The 15,135-nt window shown below is 42.6% G+C and overlaps 1 protein-coding gene across 1 annotated transcript; it reads right to left on the bottom strand.

Annotated features, from left to right (window-relative positions):
• Nucleotides 1-7,909: 7,909 nt before the first annotated feature.
• Nucleotides 7,910-13,555, bottom strand: LOC120436495. Its single transcript, XM_039607551.1, has 8 exons — nucleotides 13,498-13,555; nucleotides 11,156-11,410; nucleotides 10,817-11,065; nucleotides 10,423-10,680; nucleotides 10,046-10,348; nucleotides 9,676-9,945; nucleotides 9,471-9,554; nucleotides 7,910-9,324 (listed from the first exon to the last, which is right to left on the bottom strand). The coding sequence occupies exons 2-8, from the start codon at nucleotides 11,395-11,397 to the stop codon at nucleotides 9,258-9,260; spliced, it is 1,473 nt and encodes a 490-aa protein (XP_039463485.1). The 5' UTR covers nucleotides 11,398-11,410; nucleotides 13,498-13,555; the 3' UTR covers nucleotides 7,910-9,257.
• Between the last annotated feature and the right edge of the window lie 1,580 nt (nucleotides 13,556-15,135).

Raw genomic sequence — 15,135 nt, 5'->3', positions numbered from 1 at the left:
AAGCCTGTTTTACTCTCATAGTCCTTCACATGGGAGTACAGATCCAGTAGGAAGTCGGGGTGATAATAATAATTATCCATGTCTCTCTCATGAACAGGGGATGTTTGATTTGTGCAAACTGATGATAACAGCTTCAGTATCTTCTCTCCTGTCTGCTGTTCTCTCTCTGCTGCACAGAACAGAGTCACAAAGAACCTGACTGCTTCATGAAAATCTAACCTCTGAGGAACAACCCTGGAAGAATAAGTAGGAAACATTTAGTGATGACTTGATGTAAGCTGCATAAATACAACCACACACTACTGATGGACTCCATCTTGTCCATGTGTGTCCTGTATATAATGAAAGTCCATTTTAAAGCCATCTTCCATCAGAGCAGCTGAACATTGTTTTCAGACTGTTACTGACTCACAACACAAACACTAATCCTGTGTGTGAAATCACTGCGTGCTGAACTGTAACTGTCATTTTATTTGCTGTCTCAGTTTTTCTGTTATTTTGCTAGACTTTCCCTATATGTTGTGTCAAGTCTGAATATGTTAATATATGATTTCAATTAAATTTAAAGAAATTCAATTTCATTTATATAGCACCAATTCACAACAACAGTTTTCTCAAGGCGCTATATATTTTAAGGTAAAGACCCCAAAATCGAGATGGTCTGGGTGAGCTGGCAGTATTTGTCCACTGTGTACCTGTGTTCTCCCGTATCCGCCCTTGGGTCAAGCCCTCCTCAACTCACCTGACCCTTATCCTCTGCAATCAGCAAGAGAGTATTTAAGACAAGTGTCTTCATCCCTTCTCCGCCAGTTCCTCAGCTAACTCATGTTGATAAAAGGCCTTTTATGTTTTATGCCAAGATTGTTTGCTTACCTGGTTCTCTTTGTGTTTTAGCGTTTTCATCACACCACTACTCAACTCCTCAGCTGCTCGCTTGGCAGTACAAACTGGGCAAATGAGAGATGGACCCAATAGACCCAACTCACGCAGCAATCTCCAAGCAAGGAGCGATATTAGGAAGTCAATAACATTACAGTTTCTGAGCAAACAGTGTAAATTGATCGGGACAAAATCTTAGCTTAGTTGCTAGAACTTCAGTCGAGTTTGCCACCTAGTCAAACCCCTCTGTACCTGTGTCAGCTTTGTTCCCCACTCCCAAGTGTAACATCACTAAAAAAAAAAAAACCAAGTATCCATAACTTGAAATTTTGAGTTGTTTTCTTGAAATTTCGACTTATTAACTCGAAATTTCGAGAAACATAACTCGAAATTTGGAGAAACATAACTCGAACTTTCGAGTTACTTTTCTCAAAATTTCGAGTTAATAACTCCAGCTTCAGCTTCGGCTTTGCCCGGTCCAGCCTCCGCATCTGCTTCAGCTTCGCCTGGTCCAGCTTCAGCTTCAGCTTCAGCTTCGCCTGGTCCAGCCTCCGCATCCGCTTCAGCTTCGTCTGTTCCAGCTTCAGCTTCAGCTTCGCCTGGTCCAGCTTCAGCTTCAGCTTCACCTGGTTCAGCTTCAGCTTCGCCTGGTCCAGCTTCAGCTTCGCCTGGTCCAGCTTCAGCTTCAGCTTCAGCTTCGCCTGTTCCAGCTTCAGCTTCAGCTTCGTCTGTTCCAGCTTCAGCTTCAGCTTCACCTGGTTCAGCTTCAGCTTCGCCTGGTCCAGCTTCAGCTTCAGCTTCGCCTGGTCCAGCCTCCGCATCCGCTTCAGCTTCGTCTGTTCCAGCTTCAGCTTCAGCTTCGCCTGGTCCAGCCTCCGCATCCGCTTCGGCGCCGCCTGGTCCAGCCTCCGCATCAGCCTCGGCGTCGCCTGCAGCAGCCTCCGCATCAGCCTCCGCATCAGCCTCTGCATCAGCCTCGGCGTCGCCTGCAGCAGCCTCATCATCTTCGGCGTCCCCTGCAGCAGCCGCCTCAGCTTCGGCCTCGTCTGGTGCTGCCGGGACCACGCTGCCTTCAGGTCTCAAACTGCCGCCTCAACATCATCAGTCATCTGTCAGGCCGCTTGTTGGGCATCATCGCCACTGTGGACGACCTCCTGAACGCCACCACTGCCTCCCGCGTGGCCGGCCTCCGGACTTCTGTTGCTGCCACCGCCTCCCGCGTGGCCGGCGTCCGGACTTCTGTTGCCGCCACTGCCTTCTGCGTGGCCGGCCACCTGACCTATGTTTCGGACTCTGCTCCTCTGCGTGCATTTTGGACATTTGGTTTGAATTCCTGGGGGGCTCTTGTTTTGCTCTGTTCTGTGTCGTGACACAAACTTTTTCACATTTTATGCAACATGTTAATTTGATGTTTGCACCAATGATCAGTGTCCAGATATTTCATGATTTGTTCAGTCTTACTATCCACATCAGCAGTAATACACAGGACTAACTTCTGTTATCTTAAAGACCTCATAGTATCAGAGCACTTTGCTCTCAGACTGCAGGTTTGCTTGTGGATTCTAGAGTATTTAAAAGTAGAGACTTCAGCTTTCAGGCCCCTCTTCTGTGGAACCAGCTCCTAGCTTGGATTCGGAAGACAGACACTATCTCTACTTTTAAACTTAGCCTTAAACTTTCCTTCTTGATAAGCCTATATTTAGGGTTGGATCAGATGACGTTGAAGCCCCTCTTAGTTATGCTGCAATAGGACTAGGTTGCTGGCAGCTTCCAATGATGCCCCGAGTGTTTCCTCCTCATTCATCTCTTACGACTCCCTGTGAGTTTACACACCACTGCTGTATTTAATCATCAGTTATTAATGAACTCTGGCTGTCTCTCCTATAGTTTGTCTTTTGCCCTGTCTCCCTCCCGTCACCCCCGACTGGTCACAGCAGATGGCTGCCCTTCCCTGAGCCTGGTTCTGCCTTATGTTTGTTATCATTAAAAGGGAGTTTTTCCTTCCCAGTGTCGCCAATGGCTTGATTTCCAGTATTGCAGTCTTTACCTTACAATAAAAAACTCCTTGAGGCGACCAGTTTTGTGTATTTGGGACATTAAAAAGAAAATTTAAGTAAATATTGAAAATACAGAAAATTCATAGTGAGGAGATGTTATGTACCAGATACAGTAGAAGGAAAAATGAACATAACTTATAGATATTTACTTGGAGTAGCATGCAACTACTGCATCTCTGTAAAGTACTGGAGTAAATGTACTAAGGCTACATCCACACATGCCCGTGTATTTCAGTAATTATAACTTTTTCTATCCATTTTGGGCTTTTGTCCACACGTAAATGTAGTTTTGGATCACTGAGAAACAGTTTTTAAAAAAATACCTGTGTACGTGTGGATGTGGCTTATATTACACTGTGCCACTGGTCATATCCGTCCTCTCCTGTCATGTAGCTGGAGCGTATCTCCTTACAGTTAAACCTGAACCGTGGATTTATTTGTTCTTCTGCACGTGCGCTCACATTGCTCTGCATCCACAGTTGTAATGGGAGAAACAGCTGCAGCATGAGAGCAGCCCCCTCAGTGTTCGGTGACTCTTGTCCCAACACCTACAAGTACCTGGAGCTGACTTACACCTGTCGCAGTAAGTAGCTCAACGGAGAATATCACATGATGTGTGATACAAGGAGAGGAAAAAAGAAAAGAGATATTGAGACACAGCTTCTCAAACATTCATTGATATTACCAATAACATGCTTCATCCCCGAAATGTAGAACAAGGCTAATGCTTTCATCTGATTAGTATGAATTTAATCCATTCTTGAGTTTAACTGTGACAGAATATTAAGACAGCTCAACATTTCATACTGTTAAATACTCCATCTGATCTCATGTGTTTCATGTTCTTTTGCAGGTCCTTAAGAAGACTGCATATGCTGCAATGAGAGTATCTCACACAGAATAAAATTCATGAAATGTGAAAAAAAGTAGATGTCTCTTTGTGACTGTGAGTCATGGATGTTTCAGTTGTTTGTTTCAGGTTTATTTTTTATGTGCAGGGATGCAAACATTCATCAGTCCAGCAAATGCTGTTTCATGTATTTATAACACTGACTCATGTTGGGACCCTGCAGAAGTCACCTGTACACAATCTGAAAGAAAAAATCATGAAGTAAAATACGAGCTGTTTCCACATTTGAACTATGACTGTAGTTGTAGCACTCTGACAACTGAATTATCTCAGCAGGAGCAGAATTGCTGTTTCTGATTTCACCTTTAGTGTCACACATTTGTGTTAATCCCTCATAGTCTTCAAACAAAAGCTCTTGTGGAACACACACACACACACACACACACACACACACACACACACACACACACACACACACACACACACACACACACACACACACACACACACACACACACACACATAAACAGATAAATCAAGCTGATTCACCTATGATGACTATGCAGTCTTGAGGATGCTGATTAGGGGAAAATGTGTATTGATAATGGAAACCAGTAACACTGACTGAACCAAAGAAGATTGTAAGGGAGCAAAGTTTGACCCTATCAAGAGGTTATGTTAGAGGCTGAAGAATTTGACTGAGAAATCACTAAAGCGTTAAAAATAATAAGAAAGGTGGTAAAAGGAGACTGACAAAGCAACAACCACAATCTCACATCATTTACTGCTTAAAGGAGTTCTGCACACTGAACTTTTCTATTCTAGCACAACAATTACAATATAATTCAGCTTCCAAGAGCTGAGTTTACTCATTTGATGATGGATTTTATTGGTTATTACCAAAGAGCTGGAATAATTTGTCTTCCGTCTTTGTTATGACAAAGTAATCCAAAGGTCCTGGGTTCAGTTCCCATGCTGGCCGGTCAAGCGCTCATTAATTTATCAGTATGTTAATGCACAGTTCAAGTTCTTCAGTGTAGCTGCACAACATGAAATCAGCAGCAGTGCTGCAGTGAGTGTCCTGTCCCTCCATCATCACAGCTTTAACTGCAGCACCAGAAAAGCTGTCAGATCCTCTTACTTTAAGTTAGTTTATTGGCAGCAAAATCCTTCATTACACGAGATCTCAGGGATGACAAAGTTTTACTGGCAGTGACAAAAGTCTTACTCCGCAGTATGAACATGACAGGCCTGCTATAGTTTTGTTTTGTCTTGTCGCACTACAGCAACTGATTCAACCACAATGTGACTCGAGGAATCTCAAGATCTGAAGTCAGACACTTGACCTATTCCTGAGAAACACTGTCACTATGTGTTCATTAAAAAAGCAGGAATTTAAAGAAAATGAACATAAATTAAAATTAAATCACTTTTTCTTCCTGTTGGAGAAAAATCCTTTTACTCTGCCTTGTTGGGTTTTTATCTGCTTTCTGTTCAGGTTACTTTATTTAAGAATAACCTTATTGATCCCAGAGGGAACTTCCTATTTCTGACATGGCTCATCTGCTATTTGTCCATCCATCCATCCTCATCCGCTTTATCCAAGGTCGGGTCGCGGGGGCAGCAGCCTAAGCAGAGAAGCCCAGACCTCCCTCTCCCCAGCCACCTCCTCCAGCTCATCCGGGGGAACACCAAGGCGTTCCCAGGCCAGCCGAGAGATATAATCTCTCCAGCGCGTCCTGGGTCTGCCCCGGGGCCTCCTCCCGGTGGGACATGCCCGGAACACCTCACCCAGGAGGCGCCCAGGGGGCATCCTTGTCAGATGCCCGAACCACCTCAACTGGCTCCTTTCATCCTATTTGTATGAAAATTAAAAGCCTGATGAATGATTTTCTGTATTTCTCTGTTTTACAACAGAGAGAGGAGTCTTCCAGCACTGATGTTGTAAAGTGGGTGATCCATGTTGTTCAGGATGGCTTCTCACATCTTTAATGTGCATCCTTCCACCACCTCCCTGATGCTGCCTCCCCAGCAGACTGCAGCATAGAACAGCACACTTGCCACCACAGACTGAAGGAACATCTTCAGTCTTTTGCTCTAGTTTCTTATCTTTTGGTCTGCAGTATTAAGTCCTCACATATAAATTTTTAATCTAAATCAAAACAATGACAGAAAATAAAGATAAGCTAAATAAGCTGATTTAGGTAAATGCAGCGGCCAGCAGTAACAGCTTGGTGTGTGGTTTGTGACTCAGCTGCAGGGGAGATGTGGAGCAGTGGGTTCAGGGGCCGGTGTTAGGGGAGGCTGGCTGTCACAGTTGGTACTCATTATGTCCATCATGTCTATGGGAGGCATAATTTGGCATACCAGGACCCACAAGGGGAGGAGAGCAGTGAGTTCAATCTGGAGTAAAAACATGCTGGGTCAGAAGGACAACCCCGGGCCTTCCTAGTGCGTCACTGGCCCATAGAGGAGTGGACCCTGCAGCTGCTCCTGGCAGCGAGGGCCTGTTCTATCGTGATAAAATAACACAAAGGTGATGGGTTTAAAGACCCAGCAGTTGGAGTGATTTAATTTGAACACGTGTCATTCTCCAAAAAATTATTTTTGATTTCTGACTGAACAAAATGGAGTCAGTGTCTAAGAGTCCAAGATCTCCAGCAGGGTGCGTGGACACATAAGAGTTCTACTAGATGTTTAAGCTACAGTTATAACTTGTGAACCAAAGCCCAACTTTTTAAATACAGAATACATTTTGCTTATGAATTGATTTAAGCTCTGCAAATATTTATGCTGTTATTTTACACTCCACTGATTAAAAATAGACACCTTTTATGAATAAGATTGATGGCACAGGGGCATGATGGGAAATATATTACCTGTACTTCCTGACCTTGATCTCTGTCATGTGTACAAAAGGACCTGTTGGCAGGATCAGTACAACACCAGGACTCTGGATGTGAGCAGTGTTGTAGTACAAGAACAAAGTTCTGATGGTTGAATGGTTTGTGATTTTGTAAAGGACTGAAACGTTTTTACCACCTAAATCTGGAAAATATATCCTCATACTGTAACGTGTGTGTGTGTGTTTGTGTGTGTGTGTGTGATACATCTAGAAGCACGTCCGTTAGAAACGATTGCTGAATGAGGATCTCTATAAAAGAGTTTGGTTGTTGGTACATCCAGTGAGGCTATGAGGACCTTTGGTTAATGGACTTAATGACAATACAATTGTCTTTGTGTTATCCTAGCACGGCTGGATCTGTTTCTGGCTTGTGATAGCCTGGTTGAAGAAGATAATGTGAGGTTATAGTATAAACTGACTGCGGTTGCTGTCCATGGTGCTCACCAAAGGCTGCAATGATGCTATTCATATTACTGATTATTGCTATAAATGACTTTTGCACTTAAAATGTGTGTTTGAGGGAAAGGGAGAAAATGTGAGATTCTGTGTTTGCTCAAGTAGAACGTGGCAGTAAAGGCCAGCAAAACATCAGTTTTAAGTCTGAGACAGGGATATAGACTAATATCACTCTTTCTAGCTACACACTTTACTGTGTGGGCGAGGTGTTAGTGTTTGTACACTCGACCTTTGACCTTTGAGCCTGACATGCAATATGCTGTGTTGGTTACATGACATCACTGTAATGCAAATAAATGATTGTAAACAAAGGTTGTAAAAAATATAGAACTGAAAAGTGATTTTAAAGTATAGCAAGAAGACTAAAGTAACAGTAAAAGTGAAAAATTATAACTGTACAGGGGGCTTAAAGGTAAATGAGGGTCTTTCCTGTTGGTGCCCTTTGGTATGTGTGGCCAAACAATCCAAAAGCTTAATGCTCTGATGTTACACTGTCAAAGAGAAAATGATGTGATGTGACTTTGTGGTTGTTTAGGAGATCCTGGTTCCTCTGTGTGACTGTGCCAGCTGTACTGACACATCCGAGTCTGCTGGATCTTTTATCTAAATGAGACTGACATACTCGTTAAGTATTTCCTGAATGATACAATCTCCCCATCCCTCTCAAACTGGCATTTTGTTTCTGTACAAATTTCCTGAATTACTGATGCTGTATAATGACTGACTTCCTATAACTACAATCACTGAAACAGAATCACGTCGATCACAGACATCCGAACTTTTATTAGTCATTCCCTGAGTCTATATGAAGCTCTACATTAATATGGTAAAAACAAAAGTTACATTTAAAAACCTGAAATGTATTAAAGGATAAATTCTTGCATAGTGTTTTTGTATACTCCTGCAGCACTCAGAGCACTTTACACAACATGCCTCATCCACACATTCATTCAGGCACTTTCTCTGTGCTTAACTTGGGGTTAGTATCTTGCCTGATGATATCTGGCATGCAGGGCGGAGCAGCCAGGGATCAAACCAGCAACCTTTAAATTAGTAGATGACCTGCTCTACCCCTGAGCTACAGCCACCACTCATTATACATGAGGTCCATTAATGAGGAAAATTTCATAACAGTGTCACATTAAGAGAACAGAAATGATCATTATCACATGATCATTTTCTCTTAACATGAAATACAAACTAAAAATGATTTACATGTTTATGATCATTTCTGCCAGTTATGTCAAATTACCAAACACGGTTTTATCCTGATTGCTCACTTATTGCATCGTTACTCTGAGACATCATTCTAGAGTCTCTCTACTTTGTCCTGTCTGAAACATGTAAACCAGAATAAATACCGTTATCACAAAAGTACAAATAATAAATATGACCGACTCCCTGCACTGATAAAACGGTGATGGCTTCTGTGTTTTGTCTCAATAATATTATAACAGAATCACAATTATTACAGAAATATCAGAGGTGTAAACATCAAGATGATCATCTGTCAAGTTTCAGCAGGGCCAATATGCAGGACTCTCAGGTTTAACAGGTAAATATAAAAGTGGGCAGATTAAGGGAATGAGACACAGCTGAAACCAATCAGGACAAGCAAACATAAATACAAGGAACAGAGACAAATGACTATCAAAATAAAACAGGAAATAACTGCATGGGGAGATAAAGACTTGAAATCCAAAAGATTAGACCGAGAACGCAAAACTCAAAATTGTGGGTCTAAGACACAGGACTGTGACATCATCACATGACCAATTAGACATCTGACCTCCATCAAAGAAAAATCTGCAGTAGCTCAGAAAGAAAAGAAACGGTGGGAAATTGAAACAAACATTGTTGGCTGCACTTTGTCTCCATATAAACTGTCTTCAAGTCATTGTAGAAAAAATAAAAAAAAATTAAGCTGGTCATCAAAACTCATCTGATCTAATGTCAATGTGTCGTACACCGCGACATTACACTGAGTCCATGAACACAGTATCAGTGCTCCCACTCCACCCAATATTTTCATGCAATGGTGACAAGAACAGAGGAAACCAGTGAATCCCTGATGATGATGATGTTCATGAGGATGATGATGACGAGTGCTTCACCAGATCTCAAACTGCTTGTGTTCCTTGAAGGCTGCTCTGTCGACGATGTTGTTGCTGTAGAGTCTAGAAAGAGACCAAAGCAGAGAGAGCAGACGTCACTCATTCACTCAGAACAACATGAATCCATGTGAGCTCAGACTGTGAATGATTCCTCTGAGAGTCTGAGGAGAAACTCCTTCACTGATGGAGACTGATTCATGTTGGCTCACCGCACACAGTCGATGGAGGGGTTGATGGAGAGCAGCTGCAGTAACACATCAGTCGAAGCATCAGTGATCTGATTGTGACTCAGACTGTAACACAAACACAACAAGAGGCTCTAATTGTTTGCTGCACATTATATTATTGTAGTGTGTGTGAACAGGCTGATGGTTATTGGTGCCTCCCAGAGAAGGATCAGTGTGTGACACTCACTCCAGGACTTGGACTTTGTGCAGATGTGTGATGAGAGGGAGCAGCAGCTGGTCAGTGAGCTGACAGTGACTGAGGTCCAGCTCTGTCAGCCCTTCACACGAGTCCAGCATCTGGACCAAAGCCCCACAGGCCCTCTGATCCAGCGTGCTGTGACTGAGATCCAGCTCTCCACCCAGGGCTCTACACAGGGACACCGCCCGCCTCACTGTGTCCCTCTCACTGTTCTCAGGAACCAGAGACAGCAGCTGGAGGAGGACAGTTTTACTGACTCTAAACAGGACAAACAGAGCAAAGAGAAACTGTCAGGATGCATCAACACCAGTGTGAACGAGCTTCTGTCTGGTTTAGACTCTTCAGTGGTCTTTCCCACCTGAGGCGGACCGTGTGGAGGACAGGAAACAGCAGGTCCAGCACGCTGTCCTCCACCTCACAGTCTCGCAGGTCGAGCTGTGTGTCTCGGCTGCTGTGTGTCAGGATGGTGGAGACGGCCCTGCAGTCATCAGCGGTCAGACTCAGAGGCTCAGGCTGATCCTCCTCTGGTAGCTCCACACAGGAGGAGCAGGACAGATCCAAGCTGTGCTGCAGAGTCCTCAGCAGGCCTGACGCTGCCTCCTGCTGGACGTCACAGGCAGCACAGCAGTGGATGAACCTCAGCAGCTGATTCCTGTCAACACTGCAAGGAAAACACATGCAGAAATGAACCAGCTGATGACTCTGTGTTGAGAGAAACAAGCTCTATTATCTGACCTGAGATGAGAAACTTTGTCCAGCATGAAGAGGATGGACTCTACTCCCTCTGCTGGTATGGAGGTCCACAGGAGGTTCAGTCTGACTCCGTCTCCATGTTTGAGGATGAAGATCAGAGCAGCACAGTCCACTGAGTCCAGCTCTCTGCTGCTCAGGTTGATAACATGACCAAGTGACCTCAGTAAACTGGGTACAGCGTGACTGTCATGAGCTCTGTAGAGCTCTCTGATGGAGCTCATCACAAAGCTGGGACTGGGCCTGAAAACAAACAGTTTATTTCCAACTTTGTTTAAAGGCTCCATAAACTGCTGATTAAAGATGAGACAGCATTTCAAATCCTCCTGATTAAACAGCAGAAACTGTGTTTGGTAAAAGATCAAACTACATTCAGCACCTTTTAAACACAATCCTGTCCAGAAAGGGAAGCAGACGTGTGGTTTCCTCCTGTAAGAAGAGGTTCTTCCTCAGGTCCACAGTGATGGTCTGAGCTGACGACTGCTGCAGCAGATAGTGAAGAAGCTCCCAGTTCAGACAGCAGGAGGTCAGGTCTCCACCAACCTTACTGAAGAAGGATAACGTCAAGTCCTTGTCCTGGATTTCATGGAGGAGACACAGAAGCTGCTGGAAGCTCTCTTCACTCAGTCTGCAAAAAAAGAAAGAAGAGAAAAACAAGTTAATCTGTTCTTAAAAACTACATTTTATTTGGCCTGTGATGTTCAGGAAAGACATTTACTTGACTGTTAGAGGACCATCATGGAGCAGCAGTGTAATCAGACCCTGAGCAGGGATGCAGGTCTCAGTCAGGTCTAACCGTCCGACTGTCCAGTATCTCAGCAGGGAAGCCAAACTACTGACAGCCCTCAACATTACTCTCTGTGATGGTCGGGCTTTCTTAGACACAAGAGAAAGCTCTTCAACAGCCAGCGGACAGACCACTCTGCCTCTTCTTACCCACTGAAACAGGAGCAAGGACATGTCGATGGAAAGCCTGAAGATCACAGAGACAAAAGAGCAGAAATGATGAACACCAAGAACTAAAGATTCAAAGTGGACAGCAGATAAATGGTGTTAGAAGAACAAGAGAGAGTCATGATTTCACTTCCTGTGAAGCTGTTTCCAGAACATTAGTTTCGTTTACCTGAGCTGTGAGATATAAGGCAGACACTGCAGGAAACTCCTCACTTCACTCTCTTCATGTGAGCAGCCTGTCAGCTCCACTTGTTTCTTCTCTGGTTGGAGTTTCAGCACTTCCAGGAGGATGGAGGTCTTTCTCTCTGAGAGGTTTATGAACCAGACTGCAGGAGCTGACTGGAAAACTGACTGTAATGATGGAAGGACACTCAAGCCTGTTTTGGTCTCACAGTCCTTCACATTGGTGTACAGATTTAGCAGGAAATCACACTGATAGTCATCATCCACGTATCTCTCATTAAACGGGAATGTTTGATATGTGCACACTGATGATAACAGCTGCAGTATCTTCTCTCCTGTCTGCTGTTCTCTCTCTGCTGCTGCACAGAACAGATTCACAAAGAACCTGACTGCTTCTTCATCTGACGTCTCAGGATCAACACTGGAACAACAAGAAGAAATATTTACACATATGTAGGTCATCTGAGCAGCAATGAAAAGCCAATAACATATCACATAACAAATACCAGTTTGAACTTACACCAATATTCTGATTTTTCATGGGCATTGCAGCCTTTCTTCATGAATTTTACAATGACTGAGTTATTGTTGTTAAATTAGTCTTTTGATTATTAGTAAGTTTACTTTTTACTAAATACATGAGATTGTAAATTCATTATACCTATAAAAATAACAACCAAAATCAGCACTCTGAAAAGAACAGTATGTAATTTGGTTGTTGTTCTTTAATCCATAATAACAGCTCAGTTTCATGAACTCATACATGTATATAAAATACAGTATTAGACTTCAAAGCAACACAACTGACAAAGTCCAACACAGCGGTGAACACGTTTCCGTATGAAATAGAGTAAAGTTGACATTTAACTGACATATAATCCTGTGTGGATGAAATCACAGTGGGTAAATATAATACTGGTGACAGTGAAATATATAATTATTTAAAAGAGTAATGTAGCCAGGTGGAAGGTCGCTACTATGGGACATGCCACTGGCTGGCGCTGTTTCTTTTGGGGTACCCCTGGGAGCGCAAGGGATGATGGGGATCTACAGAGACATTCACAGAAGTGCTAGCTTGCATTGGTGTAGCATGGGTGTTCAGGGCTGTGTTTTCACTGCATGGTCTGTTTAAACGCAAAGGGTGGAAGAGTTAAGGCACCAGGTGTTGCTGTGACTGACTTCGCTAATCATCTCAGGGGGAGCTGTACTCCGTTTTTCTGCTGGATTAATGCACTGTATGTATTTGAGTTCACACCTGTATTGTAATATTTTCATGTATAAGAGGGAAAATGTACTGTGGTTAACTGTTTAATTTTGGCTCTGTAATTTAGCAGGAGAAACCACTAGAGTTATTTTTGCACTGCGAAGTTTGTTTTGTTTCTGGACGGGTTTATATCAGTCACACATTGACATTAGACATCTTTGGGTTCCAGACCCTGAAAAGTTGGGATAACTACCTGCAGTAGCAGTGGGTTACCAGTGCACACAGCTGTTAGTTGATGAGAACTGTGTAGCAATTTTATTTCCTTAGTTTTACAACCTTTCTTCTGGACGCTTACTTTATAATTCAGATTAAAAGAACCACAAAGATAATCTGTGTTTTGGGCTGGTTAATTTAGCCAGGCTACAGTTAAATAATATTTAGATTTACAGGTCTTAAAATATTGTTGTTATATCTTTTTTCCCAGAATTTATCTGTTCTTATATAAAACTAATCATGTAAAGTAGAAAAAGAGTGAAGACCTATATGATTAAATATTAATCAAGGCAGATAAAATAGAAGGGCGAGGGTCTAATTACATGTGTGTTATTAGCTATGATGATTTACATCATAAACAAAAAAAATGCTTAAATACATTATTAGACCGTAAATTAAAAATTGCTTTCAAAGTCACCTGGTAACTAAGCATTAGTTTCATTTACCTGAGCTGTGAGATATAAGGCAGACACTGCAGGAAACTCCTCACTTCACTCTCTTCATGTGAGCAGCCTGTCAGCTCCACTTGTTTCTTCTCTGGTTGGAGTTTCAGCACTTCCAGGAGGATGGAGGTCTTTCTCTCTGAGAGGTTTATGGACCAGACTGCAGGAGCTGACTGGAAAACTGACTGTAATGATGGAAGGACACTCAAGCCTTTTTTAGTCTCATAAGAGCACAGGTCCATCAGGAAATCACACCATTTCTCTTTAAGGGGCAATCGTTCATATCTGCACACTGATGATAACAGCTCCAGTATCTTCTCTCCTGTCTGCTGTTCTCTCTCTGCTGCTGCACAGAACAGATTCACAAAGGTTGTAACTTCTTCATCTCGCCTCCGAGAAGCAACACTGGAACAATGAGAGGGAAACATTTAGTGATGCTAACTGTCTGCTAACTGCTTCCATCAAAAGTTCTCTGATGACTCAGCAGTTGTTGGCCTCATCACCAATGGGGCCAACAAAGACAGAGAACAGAGAACTAACTGAGGACTTTGTCGATTGGTGCCAGTGGCATTGCTTCCAGAAGCATCTGGGGCAATAAACTGGACTGGACTAACAATACAAAGGCCATGGACACAGACATAAATAATATTATTAAAATTAAAGTGAAAGGCATATATATGGTATCCTAAAAGAAATCAGCCAGGAAACCAGGAAAGTCTGGCAAAATATAAAGAAATGAGGGATTGATCCCAGTCTTTCACAAAACCATAGAGTTAACCATTTAAAATACAGTTCATTTACCTGAGCTGTGAGATGTAAGGCAGACATTCAAGGAAACTCCTCACTTCACTCTCTTCATGTGAGCAGCCTGTCAGCTTCACTTGTTTCTTCTCTAGTTGGAGTTTCAGCACTTCCAGGAGGATGGAGGTCTTTCTTATTGAGAGGTTTATGAACCAGACTGCAGGAGCTGACTGGAAAACTGACTGTAATGATGGAAGGAAACTCAAGCCTGTTTCAATCTCACAGTCCTTCACATGGGCGTACAGATCCAACAGGAAATCACATTGATATTGAAGATCTATATATGTGTCATTAACAGGGAATGTTGGATATGTGCACACTGATGATAACAGCTCCAGTATCTTCTCTCCTGTCTGCTCTTCTCTCTCTGCTGCTGCACAGAACAGATTCCCAAAAAACCTTCCTCCTTCATCTGCCCATAAAGTAAAAAAACTGGAACAAGAAAAAGGAAAAAAAAGAGTAGTGATATTATTTCATGAAAAGACATGGCACATTTTGAATGTAGTGACAGTATCCCCACAGTTCAGTGATTGTATATTAGCAGAGTTTTTCCTCGTGGATGAGACTGCTGCTTTCTTGCACCATTAGGGTTGAAAACTGGGTCATGATTGTCATTTGTGTGTATGCTGCATATGATACAGAGTAACCAGCTCTTTAAATTATACATTTGGTGTGCCCTCTATCTTGTGACTATTATACTGGTGACTTTAACTTTTATATTTAATTAAATACAAATACATAAAATACTGTAGTTTTACATTTGAATCCCTCTTGGTAAAGCATCTCGCGTAGATAAAGTCATGGTATAAATATAATAATGATGATAAGTAAATATTACAA

Source organism: Oreochromis aureus, linkage group 23, assembly GCF_013358895.1.
Source record: "Oreochromis aureus strain Israel breed Guangdong linkage group 23, ZZ_aureus, whole genome shotgun sequence".
In the NCBI taxonomy this organism is placed as follows: Eukaryota; Metazoa; Chordata; class Actinopteri; order Cichliformes; family Cichlidae; genus Oreochromis; species Oreochromis aureus.
This window is presented reverse-complemented; position numbering and strand designations above follow the sequence as displayed.

Excerpts from the sequence above, each read along its gene's own strand:
- LOC120436495 (XM_039607551.1), bottom strand. The coding sequence starts at position 11,397 with ATGTCCTTGCTCCTGTTTCAGTGGGTAAGAAGAGGCAGAGTGGTCTGT. Across the intron at positions 10,349-10,422 it reads GACAAAGTTTCTCATCTCAG|TGTTGACAGGAATCAGCTGC; the intron begins GTCAGATAATAG and ends TTTTCCTTGCAG. Across the intron at positions 9,946-10,045 it reads CTCCACACGGTCCGCCTCAG|AGTCAGTAAAACTGTCCTCC; the intron begins GTGGGAAAGACC and ends TGTCCTGTTTAG.